This window comes from Rhinoraja longicauda, chromosome 12 (genome assembly GCF_053455715.1).
Source record: "Rhinoraja longicauda isolate Sanriku21f chromosome 12, sRhiLon1.1, whole genome shotgun sequence".
Classification (NCBI taxonomy): Eukaryota; Metazoa; Chordata; class Chondrichthyes; order Rajiformes; family Arhynchobatidae; genus Rhinoraja; species Rhinoraja longicauda.
Genome location: NC_135964.1, coordinates 34,323,671 through 34,340,923, shown reverse-complemented (window position 1 = coordinate 34,340,923; position 17,253 = coordinate 34,323,671). Strand labels below are relative to the sequence as shown.

The 17,253-nt window shown below is 39.1% G+C and overlaps 1 protein-coding gene across 3 annotated transcripts in view; it reads left to right on the top strand.

Moving 5' to 3' along the window:
- The window catches only part of LOC144598557 (rho GTPase-activating protein 6-like), a 235,387-nt gene that overhangs the window by 206,860 nt on the left and 11,274 nt on the right, over positions 1-17,253 (top strand). For all 3 annotated transcript variants that reach the window (XM_078408734.1, XM_078408735.1, XM_078408736.1), the window contains 4 exons: positions 4,251-4,399; positions 7,173-7,352; positions 14,226-14,323; positions 16,794-17,056. In XM_078408734.1, coding sequence (XP_078264860.1) covers positions 4,251-4,399; positions 7,173-7,352; positions 14,226-14,323; positions 16,794-17,056 — 690 coding nt within the window. The remainder of the gene's footprint in view (positions 1-4,250; positions 4,400-7,172; positions 7,353-14,225; positions 14,324-16,793; positions 17,057-17,253) is intronic.

Genomic DNA, 17,253 nt, shown 5'->3' with positions numbered 1-17,253 from the left:
CGCAATGTAAAAGTTGAAATAAAGCAGATAGAATAATTAGTAGAATTTTGTGAGAAATAGAACAGGAAGAGCAGAAATATTGGAAGTGATATAGAGAAAGTTAAAATATAACAAGAGCAGGAGGCTTAGAAATGATAAATACAGCTCAAAAGAGACTGAAAAAGGGAATGCGGGAAGGAACTAAGAATGTAAGCAGGGAGAGTATAAGGAATGAAATGGAAAAGGGATGGCAAGGAATATGTAAGGAGGAGGAGGCAGGAAAAGAGAGGAATATTAAACTGAAAAGAAGGAGAAAAGACCAGTATTAATGGAATCAGTAGTGACAAAGAGAAATGAATTTTGGAATGGGAAAACCTTTTACAGACTTATACTTAGTTGAGGGCTAAGTATTATGCATGTCCTTTGGTTGACATGACAAGATCTTGAATTTAAACAAACAATTAAAATTAGACTGGAATTGAAAATTCTGAGCTGCTTGACTTTTCAAAGAATAAGTAGAAAGAAAAATAAGGTGGTTTGCAGTTAACGGAACGGTCTGTCAGTGGTGAGAAATGACCTTGGATTAGGTAATCGCTGATAGACCCCAGAACAATGTTCACTGTAGAACAGAGTATATATCAAGGAATAAAGAAAGCTTGAGATAAAATACTTCAATCTTTGTAAGGAATTAACAAATCATATGGGCAGTGGTAGTCTTAAGCATCAGTTCGTAGTGTTTTCAGAAAGTTTATTTGAAAAATGCATTGCCAAGCCAACCATGTACCAAGTATTGTGTGCAACAAAGCAGGTGAATTAATGGTCTCATAGTAAAGGATTCTCTGAGGAAGAATGATCATAACATAACATAAGAGAATTTCACATACAGTTTGAGTGTTAAAAAAGAAGGAAAAGAAGGAGAAAAGACCAGTATTAATGGAATCAGTAGTGACAAAGAGAAATGAATTTTGGAATGGGAAAACCTTTTGGGAAAACCTTTTACAGACTTATACTTAGTTGAGGGCTAAGTATTTGTGTTTGGTAGATTATTTCTTTGTTGTAACAATGCTTCTTGGCAATAAATCTTATACCGTTGGAAAGCCTGTTTATTTCCCTTTTAAATGGTGCCACATTTGTAAGGAACATGCATTTGTGGGATGAGCAGCAGAGCTGAGTATGTGGGTTGCGCCCATGAAAAATCTGCCAAATCTTCTCTGCCAATGCCAAACAGCTTATTCTGCCATTGACTCTTGTTCGGTGTTGTTTGGTGGATTGGATGATTGAAGTCTGAAGAAACAAGACATATTGGCAATTTAACAATTTATTCATTTAATAAACAGGAGCCTCAGTAGCGTGTGGAAGAACCATACACAGCCACAACAGCCTGGCACCTCCTCCTCATGCCGGTCACCAGCCTGGTCACACACTGTTGTGGGATGGCATCCCATTCTTCAACCAGCATTTGTCGCAAGTCAGCCAACGAGGCACCTGATTGTCAGCACCTGGGGGTACCAGAAGCTCAAAACAAGAGTCAATAGCAACAGCAGAATAAGCTGTTTGGCCTTGGCAGAGAAGATTTGGCACATTTTTCATGGGTGCAACCCATATACTCAGCTCTGCTGCTCATCCCACAAATGCATGTTCCCTACAAATGTGGCACCATTTAAAAGGGAAATAAACAGGCTTTCCAAAGGTATAAGATTTATTGCCAAGAAGCATTGTTACAACAAAGAAATAATCTACCAAACACAAATTTCCTTACTTTTTGTGCTATGTTTATAAAGGTGTGAAAGCAGTATTGGTATTAAAGTAAATGGGGGAAATAGAATAAAAGATGGTAAATAAGCAGTGCAATGTTCTCAGTAAAGATATATTCCATGAAGAAAAAGAGAATCTATGGGAAAGAAAAACCGTTCATGTTCTCCAAATGAAATTGAAGGCAAACAATTTTCTGCAAAGATTACGATAGACCAGAAAATTGGGAAAAGTTTAGAATCCAACAAAGCACAACTAAGTAACAAAGAGGAAGAAAACAGATTATGACAATAAACCAGAATAAAACTGGCATTATGAGCTTCTATGCATATGAAAAGAGAGTAACTAAAGTAAATATGAGATAGTTCAGCTCTAACATGTTTCCATAATACGAGTTAGATATAATTAAGGAATTAGGAAATATTATTTGTATTGTACGTGGTGAATTGGTTTCAACAGGGAACTAATCCCACATTAATCAGACGCCTTCATCTTGTAAAAACATAGCCTTCAAGTTTCACTGTGGGAGACCATTTAAGAGAGTTACTTTGGAAACTGACAACAGTTTGTTTCTATTGATAAATGTGTAATAATTATTAAATAATGTAGCATACATCCTTTAGTACTTTTGCAATAACAAATAAAATTTAAAAAACACCATTAATCTTGAAAATCAAGCGGGGAAAAATAACTTATTGCTCGTCGTTAAAACACTGTGGTCCCTAACTCATTTTTTCCATCGACATTATTGTTTTTATAATGTGATTTTCCATAACATGAGGTATTTTGCGAGGAATGTAACTATCGCATTGTAGCAGAACTATCTGTATTGATTCATTGGAGAATGGGAATGAGGATGGTCCTGGCAAGATAGGAAATGGGTCGAAATTTTAAACAAATAGTTTGTTTCTTCATGGTAGTAGATGTTTATGATAAAAGTAAAAAAATATGGGTGCTAATGAGAGGAATGCAGTCATTATCACTGGAGAAACTCTGAGTAAACCAAGGGATCTACAGACTGGTAAGTTCTCTGGACCTGATGGCTAGATCCTAGCTCCAAAAGTGCTGTATTAGTTATGATCTTCTAAAATTTTCTCCAGAAGCTAGGATTGTCTCTGATGATTAGAAAAAAATGTTAATATGACACCACTGTGCATGAAAGGAAGGAGACTGAAAGCAGGAAGGCTATTTGGTCTCTCATTGGGAAATGCTGGCATCCATTCTCGTAATCAGTAATCGGGCATTTAGAAAGTCAGTACATTTGCAGTCTATATTGATGACCTGGATGAAGAGGCTGAGTGTTCTGTAGCTAAACTTCCTGATAAAACAATGATAAATGGGAGAGCAAGTTGTGAGGAGGATTCATAGAGTACAATGGGATAAGGAAAAGGTTAAGTAATTAAGCAAAAAAATAGGCAGATAGGGTATAATGTGGGAAAATGTTAGATTATCCACTTTGCTGGGAACCGTAGGGAGTCAGAATAGAGTCACGTGGCACTGCAGATACTCGAATCAGAATGTTGTTTGAATGGCGAAGGAGTAGAGAATACTGGCATTACTGGGTTTCCATGAAACTTAAAATGACTGTACCGGTAATGCAATAATTCGGAAGGGTTGTGTTGCAAGAAAATGCAGTATAAATGTAGAGAGGTCTTGCTGCTGCCACTGGATGGGGCACTAGTGAGGCCACACTTCAAGTATTACATGTAGTTTTTTATCCCCGAGGCAGTTTAATGAAGGTTCACCTGGGATTAAGGGGATGTCTCAAGTAGAAACCTTGAACAGATTGAATCTATACTTTTTGAAATTTAGAAAAATTGGATGTGATTTTATAGAAACGTAAGATTCTGAAGGGATATAAAAGATTAAAGACAGAGAGTCTCTTTCACCTCATGGGGAGATCGAGAGTTAGGGTAAATCATAGAATAATGCACTGAAGATGGAAATGGGGAAGAACACCTTCTCTGAAGATTGTGAATCTTTGTAATGGAAGACATTGCATGTGTTCAAATTAGAGTTTTGATCTATAGGGAAGTCAAGGGTTATGAGTTTGAGCAACAAAATGGATTTGAGGCTAAAATACGATTGGTTATGATTTTGGTGAGTAGCAAATTAGATTAAAGGGCTGAAAGGCCAATTTTTTTGCCCAGGGTGACATGTTGGCTGAGTAAGTTTAAAATGAAAACATAGTACGACTTGTCTCAGTGCTGAAGGATTTTCTCCCATAAATTTAAGTATGCTCTCCTTTGCTTAGAAATTCATCTAGCTCTTTAGTAATTGCTACAATTCCTGCTTGGCTTCTGAAATTTAGCTCTATTGTGATCAATGAAACAATTTCAGAGGTGGAGCAGGATGTCCAAACTCCCCTGATTCTCCTGCACCCACACTCAGGTTAATTTATAATGATGTCATATTTTAATGCATAATAGAATTGTAATAATAGTCACTGCTGTTTGATTTGTTTCGTTCCACACATGCTGACCTTAATGCTGGAACCATTTTTACTTTGCTCCTTCTAGTGTTGGACCATGATGAGCAGCTCAGTGCCTTGCAGCTTCTCATTTACCTCCTCCCTCCATGTAATTGTGATACCCTCCATAGACTCGTGGAGTTTCTTGCCATGGTAGCAAATCATGCTGAAGACACCCAGGATAAAGATGGACAGGAGGTAGGATAACATTGATATAGTAGCTGCAGGGTTTCATTGGGTAGGTTGAGTTGACAGTATGGTCGTAGTGCTGTCATGCAACTGACCCAGTAAATGCATTTTGAAGATGCTTGCTTCCCCTTTCCCTTGCTCTTCCTTCTTCTTTCTGCCCCCTCTTGCGTTTACAATGCCTGGAACTAAAATGAGCATGTGTCATCTAGGATTCCAAATCCAGTTGAATTGTGGGATTGATTTAAAAAGAAATGTAGTTTGTTTTATCCAAACTTCTGAAAATGTCAAAGTAAGACCTTAAGTGATTATTTCTAAGCTAACAGTGCAGTTGTTGTAGTTAACTGTGACAGCAGATTCATTAATTCCATTAGGTTGGCGCAAGGAATAGTTCAGATTTATTGTCATTATTACTGTCGTAACATGCTTGACTAAATCTTGGCAGGACTCCCTAATTTAAAATAATTTGACATTTAAACTTCCGAACCCCAGAGGAGAAATTAATAATATGTTCAACTAGATATGTATATTTGAAGTTTACCTTTAAATAAAAGAGAATCTGTTTCAGTAACTGAGCCTCCCCTCCCCCCCCCCCCCCCCAATTATCTGTTCTAATTTTAATTGGATTTTTGGTGTCAATCATAGCCCACTAGAAAGCATGATCATCAAAGTTAAAGTTCAAGATTCAAATCCTATTAATGTGAACACAAAATATAGATTCAGTGTATTCTGTGGGGTTTCTGCACTGTTGGAGGTGATAGTTTAACAGCTCATCAGAAAGTGAGGTCTGCTTACCCTCTGGTGGGCACGGTACTCTAGCAAGGAGCAGAGAAGTTATCCTGATAGATTGGCTGTTGTTGATCCCAAACACTGAAAATCTGCTGATTATCTTATTCTTGTTTTCATAACATTGCATTGTGAAGTTAGCGGAAAAGTGTTATGTTCCCTACATTGCTGCACTGACTGTTTTATTTGCTTAGGAAGGAACTCCAGATGCTGGTTTACGCCGAAGATAGACACAAAAAGCTGGAGTAACTCAGCGGGTCAGTTAGCATCTCTGGAGAAAAAGAATAGGTGATGTTTCAATCTGAAGAAGAGTCTTAACCCAAAACGTTACATATTTCTTTTCTCCAGGAATGCTACCTGACCCGCTGAGTTACTCCAGCTTTTTGTGTCTATCTTCAGCTTTTTGTGTCAATGTTTTATTTGTTCCTCATTAGTTGTAAAAGTGCCAAAGGACATTCTGAGGTTGTGAAAGCTGCTTCATATTTTTTTCATTGAGAGCAGTTTCAACTTTGGTACCTAACACGGGGCCATATCTGCCATTTCTCAACCATACTAAAAGCACAGACCTCAACAGTCAAATTGTAGCAGTCATACTGAGGAACAATTGAAAAATTTTGAGAGTAACCTTTAATTTTTAATATTTCAGTCATTATATTGGGCAGTACAATAGTGTAGTTGGTAGAACTACTGCCTCTCATCACCAGAAAGCCAGGTTCAATCCTGACATCTGGTGCTGTCTGTGTAGTTTGCATGTTCCCTCTGTGACCATGGAGTTTACTCCAGGTCCTTCAGTTTCTTCCCACATCCCAAAGCCAGGCAAGTTGGTAGTTAATTGGTGACTATAAATTACCCCTTGTGGCTAAGTGAGTGGTAGTGGAGTTGATAGAAATATGGGGAGTTTAAAATGTGATTAGCACAATTTTACAGTGCTTGATGATTCTATCACTCTAAAAACTAATGACGGTGGTCACAATGAGTAGTTTGCAGCTACATTTACATGACGTTTATAAGATTCATGGAATTGCATCCCTGATCTCTCACTTTGGGTTTGATTTTGGCTCATGAGAAATTAGTAGTTAGTGTTGCTGGTTTTTTGAAGAGCCCACCCGCTTGAATTAAATATCCCTTTGTTTGCAGTGGACCAGATGATGAATGGTAATCCTGGAGGAGAATGTCAAACTTCTCCTTCCGTACAGCCTTCTGTTGCCACTTGGCTAACAACTATAATACTGAAGGTGTTACTGAGGGTAAAAAAATACATCCTTGAGAAAAAGAAAGGACCTGCATTGCTATAGGGCCTTTCGTGACCACAAGATTCCCCAAAGCACATTCCATTCAATTTGTTTTTTTAAGTTTAGTCATGATTTTACTGCTGGAGAAATAACATTTGTCAGACATTTGAAAGGAAAATCTTGGTGGAAGTTTCACTGATTAAATACCATTTGTTTGATACAAGTTGATATGGTGGCAACTCTTTAACCATCCACTAATATTTCTGACTGCGCCACAAAACACCAAAGCTGTTCACTATTCCAGAATTATGCTAGATTGCAAAACTCCTGCTTTATTTTCCTCGAACCCTATGAACCCTACGTTCCCAGTCATTGTTTCCTCCACCTCACTCATCACGTACAAGAAGTTAATGGACTTTCTTAAGTCACAGGAGCAGAATTCGGTCATTTGGTCCTTCGAGTTTACTCCGCCATCCAATCATGGCTGATCTATCTTTCCCTCTCAAAGCCATTCTCTTCCTTCTCCCCATTACCTTCGACACCCTAACAAAGAACCCTAATTAAGAACCTCTGCTTTAAATATACCCAATAACAAAGTCCCCACCTATGCCCATACATAGAAACTTGTACTTGTTGGACAAAGATAGTTTAGAAACCAGTGTTATTTCTGCCAGGTATGTAGCGTATATGGGCCTACCAGATTATCCATTAATAGATTAGTTTATTAATTGCCGTTCTAGCTTCCATCTGGCTTTGTTACTTTCTAGGTCACTGGGAACAAAATGACTTCACTTAATCTTGCCACAATCTTTGGCCCCAACCTCCTACATAAACAGAAGAGTTCAGACAAGGAGTTCAGTGTCCAAAGTTCAGCTCGGGCTGAGGAGAGTGCTGCCATCATCACTGTCGTTCAGAAGATAATTGAAACTTATGAAATATTATTCATGGTGAGTGCATAACTCTGTTTATCAAATATGCATTTCATCTGTGAGTGTTTATTGTTGTCTTCAAACCTCCACAGCTTACAGCTGCAGTTTAAACTGTGGTGATTTCTGTATTTCTGTTCAGATGATCTTACAGTAAGTATTTCCTTTTTCCCAGTTGCTGCTGCCACTACAAAATGTTTCCTTTGGGATAAAGCATTTAAGAAGTCAGTGTGGCAGAACATTTCCAAAAGTAGAAGCTTTTCTCCTTAGCCATGTGACTGTGGAGAGAGGATGCCAGGTTTGATGTTTGAGGGTGATTATCTTTCTAAACTCTGTTCTGCAAAAAGATGTAGCCAAGAAACATTTGCCCTTACCCTTGTTACCTTTGGCCACAGCAGATTCTGATGGTCTTCAAAATTTAACTCTACAGTTCCACCTGCACAAAGGGAGGAAAAAGCCAAAACAATGAGTGGAACAAGGATTTGGCATTAACTGCATTACTGCCAAGGATCTTGATTTGCTGTCTGGGTTAATAGGTGAAATTTTTAAAAATCTGATTTTAAGAGATAAGGTTTAGTGACATTGGCCAGTATTTTCTGGGACCTCTGACCTGTTTAAAAAATATATATATATAAAATGGTAATAAAGGGATATTAAGTAAATTTGTGACATCTTATTTTTGTGGGCTGTAGTGATTTATGTATCGAGTTACTTGCAAGATTGCAGCTTTTTCCCCCCAATTTTTTATGTGTGCGCATTACAGTGATTTTTAAAAGCAGGCTTTTAAACATGTTATTAAATACCAGTTGTAAAAAGAATGCAAAGGTCAACAATCTATTCCCTTGAACTATAGCTAGAACCAGTAGGACAGGAGGATCAGAGGAGGAAATGAGTGCAGGTTTAATTGGTGGGAAGGCCACACAGCACTTGGCAAACTGAAACAACCCCAGCAGTGGCTCCCAGCTCTCAAGGTTTTTTTAATTTCAAAAATGTACCTGTTTCTTAAAAATATATACAGGAAAGAAAATGCAATTGGAACATTCTGTCTTTACACACATTGTGCCACGAGCTCTCTTCATAATGCATCAATGCCACTCATTTTTTATCTTCAGATAATAAATAAACCTCTTAAGTGAATGCGAGGCTGCCGCGCAGGATTCCAGCCCCTGAGAGTCCAGAGGCAGCAGGATTTTAAATCGTGTCCCTTCCCCAATAAAATGTGGCAACTTCTAGCTTTAATACATCATTCAGCACATTGCCGCTCCCAGCTTAAAAAACATATCTGGAATTCAATGAGCAATAGAACCAGGGAGGAAATGCTTATCGAACTCAACAGTGCTAACCTGTAATGTGTGCTCTGAAGTAACAGCCTAGAACTTTATCCTGGGCACACTGACGGCATAGTCCCATTCTTGAGGATTGTGCCAAGGTCCAGCTGACTTTGCTGAAGTTCCTATTTTATTCAGTTCCAACGAGACAGAAGGGTCATCAAATGGAACAGTAGCACCCTTCTTTAAATATTCCGGTCGGGCTCTGATAATGTCATTAGGGCTTGTATACAATTAACAGGAGGTCTAGTTGAGAAAGCAGTCATAGCTTTCCCATGAAGCAGCCTTGCAGGAAGAAGAGTAATGGCTAAAAGAGGCCCAAGGAGGTAAGTGTTTTTTCTTCTGTGACTACTTCAAGCAGAAAGAAAGGTTACACTTCTTCTGCATTCAGCTGCCCCCTTACCACAGCTTCATCACCACTGCTTTGAGTACTAAGAACCATTGCTCCTTTCGATTTGATGGAAATGAAGACCACCATGGCTCATGGTTGGTAGTGGTCGCTGTAACTAATCCAGCACCTTACACTTGTGAAGCGTGGTAGAGAAATTCCCTGCCAACAGAAGTAGTTGAGAAGTCGTATTAAAATACTGAACCCTGCCGATAAGTGGCTTGATTTTAAGACAGGTGATATTCCTCTGTGTTAAACCCAGGCAGTTAAAAAGATTTTTTGTTGTGTTAATGTTTTGTTTTATCTTATTCCTCATTTGATGTTCACCCCTTCTTGCTCATGTGGTGAATGTTTCGCGGGAACCCAATAATTTTTTTGTAATGATTCTCTGCTGACTGTGGAGCAGCCAGTCACCGCTCTGTTTTGTTTCCAATCTCTTCAGCTCCGAGGGGGCCACGGTTCACATCATTGCTTTGACATTTGTGCTGAACTCGAGCAAAGAAACATCTGGCTTTTTTCAGAGATAATTTAATATAGTGCAGCACAGAGATGAGCGATTGCCAACCATTTGCACCCTCAAAGAGCACCCGACCTGCATTGGCTGACTGAAGTGCGTGACCTGGCCTTAGGAACAGTGATGTAGCACAATCTTCCCCAAGAAGGCAGCATGCACAGAAGGGCATGTTGGACCATGGTTGATCTACAGTTCAATCCTCTTAACCTGCCTTAATCCCCATTCCTCTTCCAATTGTGCAGAATTCCACTGATCATGGTCTTCATTCCAAAGAGGAGGGAATTCCATGCATCCATTACTAAGAAAGCACAAATAATACAATTACGTTTCTCCAGGGCAAATCATGATTTCAGAACTCCCAATCCGATTTGCAGTCAATAAAGCACTTTCTGAAGTCTTTGCTGCAGCCAATATGCAAACAGTAATGGTCTGAGAAAAGGAAACCTGGTAATGCAAAGGTAATCTGTCTTTCCATGCATGATGTTGGTTGAAGGATAAATCTTGGTTAGAACTCTGGAAAGGTGCCCTGTAATATATTAGGCTCACATGACAGAGTAGGCAGAGCTTCCATCTAACATCTAATGTGAAGAACAGCACCCATAACTGCACAGCACGTCTTCCAACCAAGTAATATATTGGCTGCCTAAAATCATAATTCCCTTGACAATTTTAAATTCTTGGCTCAATTTATTTTGTTATACCAGAATATTTCAGCAGCATTGGAGAATGAGTTAAGATTCCACAGGTAACTGATGATGAGATAGCAGTTCCTAAATGGCAAAACTATTTATTTTTGTGCTGATATTTCCAATTTTAACACCATGGATTAATATGAAATGAATATTTGAGTTAGGGGCATTGGCTAAACGCAGAGCACATTCCTCTTATAATCTGGCCTTTGCCATTTTCTTGAATTTATCTGGATTGATTGGAATGGTTTGGGGGGATATGCCTTCGACATAGACAAATTGGACTTGCGAAAATGGGCATCTTGGTCAGCATTAACAAATTGGGGCAAAGAGCCTGTTTTATGCTTTGTGACTCTATGTGTCAATCTCCAAACCATATTTTCTATAAAAAACAATGGATAATTTTCAGTTTAATATATCAGCTAACCCTACGTGGTCGAATCTTAACTGCATTCTGAAATGGCTAAATTAGTATTTCAATTGTATCCAAGTTGCAATGATCAAACAATATGACTATAACTTGACATTGATGCAGCCAATGAATTAGGACAGTTTAAAGTACTGCCCACCCAGATGGTTTCAAGAAAAGCATGCAATGTACAGATATGTAAACCGAGAACCACCCGATCAGAAGAAAGCTTCTCTTGTCTGGACACATCTAGTTGAGAATGACAGTGAGTTTGAAACGGCTAAGTGGGAGGAGCAGGCTTTCAGAATACCTCTATTCTCCATGAATGTAGCAACTAGCATGCAAGTGCCAAGGACATTTGCATTCATCTTCAACCAGACTTGCCAATTTGAATGATCCAGCTCAGCCTAATCCTGAGATCACTATCACCAAGCATGCTAATTTTCAGCCAACTTGATATAAAGGACAATGGAAATGCTCTGTGGAATTTGAAAATGTCCCAGTTATAGTACTGAAGATTGGCATTTCAGAACTGGCTATGTTTCTTGATAAGCTGTTCCTGTATAGTTACAGCAAAAGATAATGTGAAAAATTGCCCAAGGGCATCCTGTCCTATCCACCTGAGTAGTACTCTATCAATTGACTCACAGACATCAGCAAAGTAGTGGAAGATACCTTCATTTGTCCTATCAAAGAGCACTTGACAATGACCTGCACATTAATGGTCAATTCGGGTTTCATCAGGATCACTCGACTTCCAAAGGCGTTATAACCTTGATCCAAATGTGGACCTAAAAGATACATTTTAGAGGTGCGGTGAGAATGGCAGCCCTTGATATCAATGGCAGCATTTGACTCAAAGTGACATCAAAGAGCACTGGTAAAATACTGCATCAGTTGGATCATTCCTTGGACAAAGGAAGATGTTGGTCGTTGTTGGACGTTGATTATCTCAGCCATTGGGCGAGAGTCCCTCTGAACCCAACCACCTTCATTTCTTTATCAATAACCTTCCTTGTACAGTAATATGTGGAAATTTCAATGAATGCGCAATATTCCTTTTGGAACTTCATAGAAAATTAAGCAGTCTATATCTGAATGGAGCAATATCTAGACAACATTTAGGCATTGGTTAATACATGCTGAGCTGCACAAAGTCCAATAAATAAATTTGACTTTATTAAAGACTATGACTATCCATCTTATATCTGCCTCTCAAGGTTTTATATATGTCTATAACATCACCCATAGTAATGGATATGGGTGTTTTATTGGTCTCAGTCTTACATACTTAAACTTTAAATCAAATCACTAATTTTACAGCAACAAAAAATGTTGGGAATACTCAGCACGTGAGACAACATCTCTGGAGAGATAAACAGAGTTAACATTTCAGATGGTGCACATGAAAAATAATTATCTGATGTTGGATTGACTGTTAATATTGCATTAACAGATTGTGGCAGATTGGTACATGATCACAGGAGTTTGCCATTTTCTGTGTGATCACATCCGAGTAGATGCCAAAGGCTGCTGTCAATTTTACAATATTGGAACAGGAAGTGCTGACAGTTTTCCCATCGATTTTGTAACCATATGGGGAGAAGAAACATCAAAGAACATTCCCATCCTTAACAATGGCAGTGGCCAGCACTGAATGCAAAAGACAAAGCTGAAACATTAACAATCCAGTTCAACCACAAGTGCCATGGTAGATGATTCACCTTAGCTTCATCTTGAGATTTCCAACATTATGGAGATCAGTCTTTGGCCAACTTCATCTGATATCAAGAAATAGCTGAAAGCACTGTATTTAGTATGGAGAAAGGTGAACTCCCAGTTGTAATATTGAAGATCTGCATTGCAGCCCTCGCTGTGCATTGAGCTAAATTGTTACAGTGAAGTTATAGAATGGAATCCATTTGACAAGGTGGAAGGTTTCCCAGCTATGTCATCTTCACAAAAAACGAAACATGTTGAATCAGCGGAACCAGCTGATTACTCATCCATGCAGCCCTCTCTCAATCATTAGCAAAGTGATGGAAAGTATCATTAAAAGTGGTATCAGGTACAGTGGGCCACATCTGGTGACCAGTTCTCCAGACTTTGCACCCTGAGGTGGTGTTTCCAGCACTGCCATGATAGTCCTTCACCTCTTTTGTTTTCATTTCTAAATGTCTCCAATGGTCTGAAGCATTTAAGGCAGTTGGAATTAATTTAAATAATTGAAGATTTTTTAAAATAAATTAATTTTAAAGCATGCTGAGCTACTGTTAGTTAAAAACACAACAGCCTTTGGCATCTACTCAGGTGTGATCACACAGAAAATGGCAAACTCCTGTTGATCATGCACCAATCTGCCACAATCTGTTAATGCAATGTTAGATGCGTAAGTTGAGAACACCCTTGTACTTGCCATTGGATAGTAGGGATAGTGGTGATAGTAATGAATAATGGGTGTGATAGTAATCATGAGCTGTAGGAGTGGTGGTTGTAGTAATGAGCAGTAGGAGTGGTGGTAGTAATAATGAGCAGTAGTGATAAGTGATTGTAGTAAAGAGTTATAAATGTGGTGGTGGTGGTAGTAGCAATAAATTATGCGGTTGGGGTTAGTAGTAATGAACAGGAGTAATGAATAGTAATTACTATGGGTAGTGATCGTAGCATTGAGCAGTAGGGGTGGTGGTAGTAGTAATGAGCAGTAAGGGTGGTGATAGTAGTAATGAGTAATAAGGGCGGTGTTTGTAATAATTACTAGGTAATGATCATAGTATAGAGCAGTCGGGGTGGTGATAGGTGAGCAGTCGGGATAGTTGGTCAGAATGGTGAGCAGTCGGGATAGTTAGTCAGAATGTGTTTAATATTTCTGCACTGCAGTGCAGAGGCACAGAAGGTAAGAACCAAGCCCGGGTTTAAATTTCTGTTCTGTGCTTAATGGAATGTTCTAATGTCATGATTGTTCACTTTTGTTTGATTTCAATTTTTTTGATTTCCTGCTCTTGTATAAGCATGACATTTCCAAAATTAATAAGTGGCGCACTGGTGATTAAAGCATTCATCTTAAAACATTGTTTCCTGCTATTTCCCAGGAGGTTTTAACCCACGTGATTTAACTAGTTAAAGGCTTTGTTTTATATTTTACAATAAACACTGAGGAATTCATTTTAGATGAAACTAAGAAGAAATTTGAAGTAAATGTATATTTTGTGATCTGTATTTGACTTTATTATTTAAATTGCTATTTAATTATAATTGTGCTTTTTTGCTTAATGGTATCATTTTGGTGAATATCCTTTCATATGCAAGGATAGTCAGCTCGGTGAAATTACAGCAATGGCATTCAGGAATCTGGCGCCAGATGAACAGGTGCTGGGAAAGGAGCCCAAAGATATCGGCAGATTGCTGTATGAAATTTTGTTTTGCTGTTCATTCACAACTGAATGCAAATGCTTGTCCAGGGACATGACTGCAAAGAAAGTGTAAATTCATTTTGTGGTGGAAATGCGCAGAGTTTCATATTGAATTCAGTTCATTTAATCTATAACATGGTTTGCATTGGCTCTCAGGTTCCCCCGGAGCTACAGAATGAGGTACTGATGAGCTTGTTGGAGACGGATCCAGATGTTGTGGACTACTTGCTGCGGAGGAAAGCATCACAGTCGTCGTGAGTAGCACTTGCCACTGCAAGTTATATTGCACTCCAGGTTAATGTGTTTTCTCCTGCACTATCTGTGATAGACATCAGCAAGAGTCAAGAGAATGCACAATTAAGTGGTCTATCCAACACATCTTTGCCGACCAAGATGCCCCATTTAAGCTAGTCCCATTTACCTGCATTTGGTCCATAACCTGCGAAACCTTTCCTATCCATGTACCTGACCAAATGTCTTCAGAATTTTGTCATTTTGTTAGCCGGTGGCGCAGCGGCAGAGCTGTTGCCTTACAGCGCCTGAGACCTGGATTCAATTCTGACTACGGGTGCTGTCTGTACATAGTTTGTACGTTCTCCCTGTGACCATGTGGATTTTCTCCGGGAGCTCTGGTTTCCTCCCACACTCCAAAGATGTGCAGGTTTGTAGGTTAATTGCCTTTGGTAAAAATGGTAAATTGTCCCAAGTGTGTAGGATAGTGTTAATGTACAGCGATCGCTGATCGGCGCTGACTCAGTGGGCCAAAGGCCCTGTTTCTGCACTGTATCTCTAAACTAAACTAAGAGTGGCAGTTCTTTCCATATATACACCATCCTCTTTGTGAAAAAGTTGCACCTCAATTTCCTATTAAATCTTTCTCCTCTCACCTTAAAAAGGGACATGGCACAAATGCGAGCAGGTAGCATCTTAGTCAGTTTGGGCAATTTGGGTCTAAGGTCCTGTTTCCATGCTGTATGACTGACTATATGACTAGAGTGATTCCGGAAGGTAGCACACTATCACCTGCGTAGGCATAATTTAAGGATTGAGTAGTAAATATTCACGTAACTGGCAATGACTAGATCCTATAAAATGAATCCCAGGAAGAAGACTAACAGTGACAGCAGAACCTGCTAAAAAGGATGAATAGCTGACTCCTGTTGCCAATGAAATAAACGAAGGACATTCATAAGTCACATTTCTGGATAGTATAGCTCATATTTGATCTCCTGTGTAAAAACTCACTTTGAACTCCATTACAATATTTACAGAATTATAAGAAAATTGTCTCCCCACACAATATGAATATTTAAATGATAATAGGCAGAAATATCAAATTGATGTGTCCTCTTTAATGATACATTTTTTTAGATGATAAAATAAAATTTATTTAATAAACTTGTAACCGTGGTTTACCAGCTTTGGCTTCCACCTCAGGGACTAGGTGGAGATTTGGCTCAGAAGGGACTGATATCTTCTAATTGTAAGGATCACACAAAAAGTGCATTCATTGTGTTCCTAGTATGCGGGAGGAAAGGAGATAATTTTGTAGAACTATGTGTGAGCAATCGCAGTTATTTACAATAGAAGAAAAGTCTTGAAATGTATTAATTCCAGGCAGCTGGGCTGAAACTGGTTGTAACAAAAGGTGCAAGTGAAAGCTGAAATGATTCCAAATCTTCTCATTGAATCATCACATCCATTAGAACTGAGGATATATCTGCAAAGAGAAAAGGATAGAATCTGTATTTACGCAGCTCCTTTCATGAATGTCCCAAAGCTATTGAAAGCCATCTATTTTTAAACATATGCACTATTGTTATATGGACAGGCGTAATAGGTAATATTTCTACTGCAAGCTCCAGATCGGGAACAAGCAACCAGAAAATCCACTTTAATGTTGGTGGATGTGGGTTGAATGTTGAGTAGAGCATTGGAAAATGACTATGCTCTACGTTGAGCAGCATCATATAATGTTTGCATGCTCCTAAAGAGATCAGGAGGGGGTTGCTTTTTATGCTCCTTTTGTGCTGGAGAGTAATAGCTGCCTGGAATATTTGCTGAAACAAGAACTGAACTCCCAAACCTCTGACAATGAGGCAAGAGTCCAGCCACTGATTCAATGTTGAAAACTTGATTAGCCATGCAACTAAGTTAATTTAAAATTCTGCTAATTCACTCTCTGATATCTGCAAACCCCAGCTGACTTACTGGGGGATGTTTCCCTTGCTCCCTTGAAACTGATCGGGGCCCTGGTTTTCGTGCTGTCTTGAAACTTACAGGTTCACATGGAAAAATTAGTATAGATCTGTGGAGCATCTTTCTAAAAAGTTGTAAAAGTTGTAGTTGTAAAAAATGTAGAAACAAAGAACTGCAGATGCTGATTTATACCACAGATAGGCACAAAGTGCTGGAGTAACTCAGCGGGTTGGGCAGCATCTCTGGAGAAAAAGGATGGGTGGCGTTTCCGCTCAGAACCCTTCTTCAGACTTCTGCCCGACCTGTTGAATTACTCCAGCAATTTGTGTCTATCTTTAATTTAAAATATGTCAGCTTATTAACAGCAATGATATCCAGTAGTCCAGAAAATCTGCTGGTCCCTGCCACCATCATCTTGAGTGTGCTGGTTTATTGGAGTTTTAGTGATGTTTTGAGCTGCTATAATGAATGTGCTACATGTTATTTGGGGGGATTTTAATATTCAGTGGTGATTATCTTTAATAGGAGTCCAGATTTGATGAGGGCAGAAGTCTCTTATACTTTAGGAGGAAGACACTCGTCTACTGATTCCAACAAGATCTCAAGTGGAGAGGTCTCGCCCTATGACAACAACTCTCCGGTACTCACCGACAGGCTATTTGTACAACGGCCAGACGATCTCAGCACTGGTTCTGAGAAACTCTATAAAGTTCCTGAACAATATGCTTTAGTTGGACACTTAAAATCCAAATCCAGGGACAGCTCTCCTGTGTCATGGCCTGAGAAAGGTAAGGTTTGTACAATAATGCCATTCCCGCCCTTTGAAACTGCAACAAACGTGGCTTTAGAGACTGCATTGTTTGTGTCGGAATTTAGCATTGTGCTGGCTTCTTCCATTTTACAATAGACAATAGGTGCAGGAGTAGGCCATTCAGCCCTTCGAGCCAGCACCGCCATTCAATGCGATCATGGCTGATCACTCTCA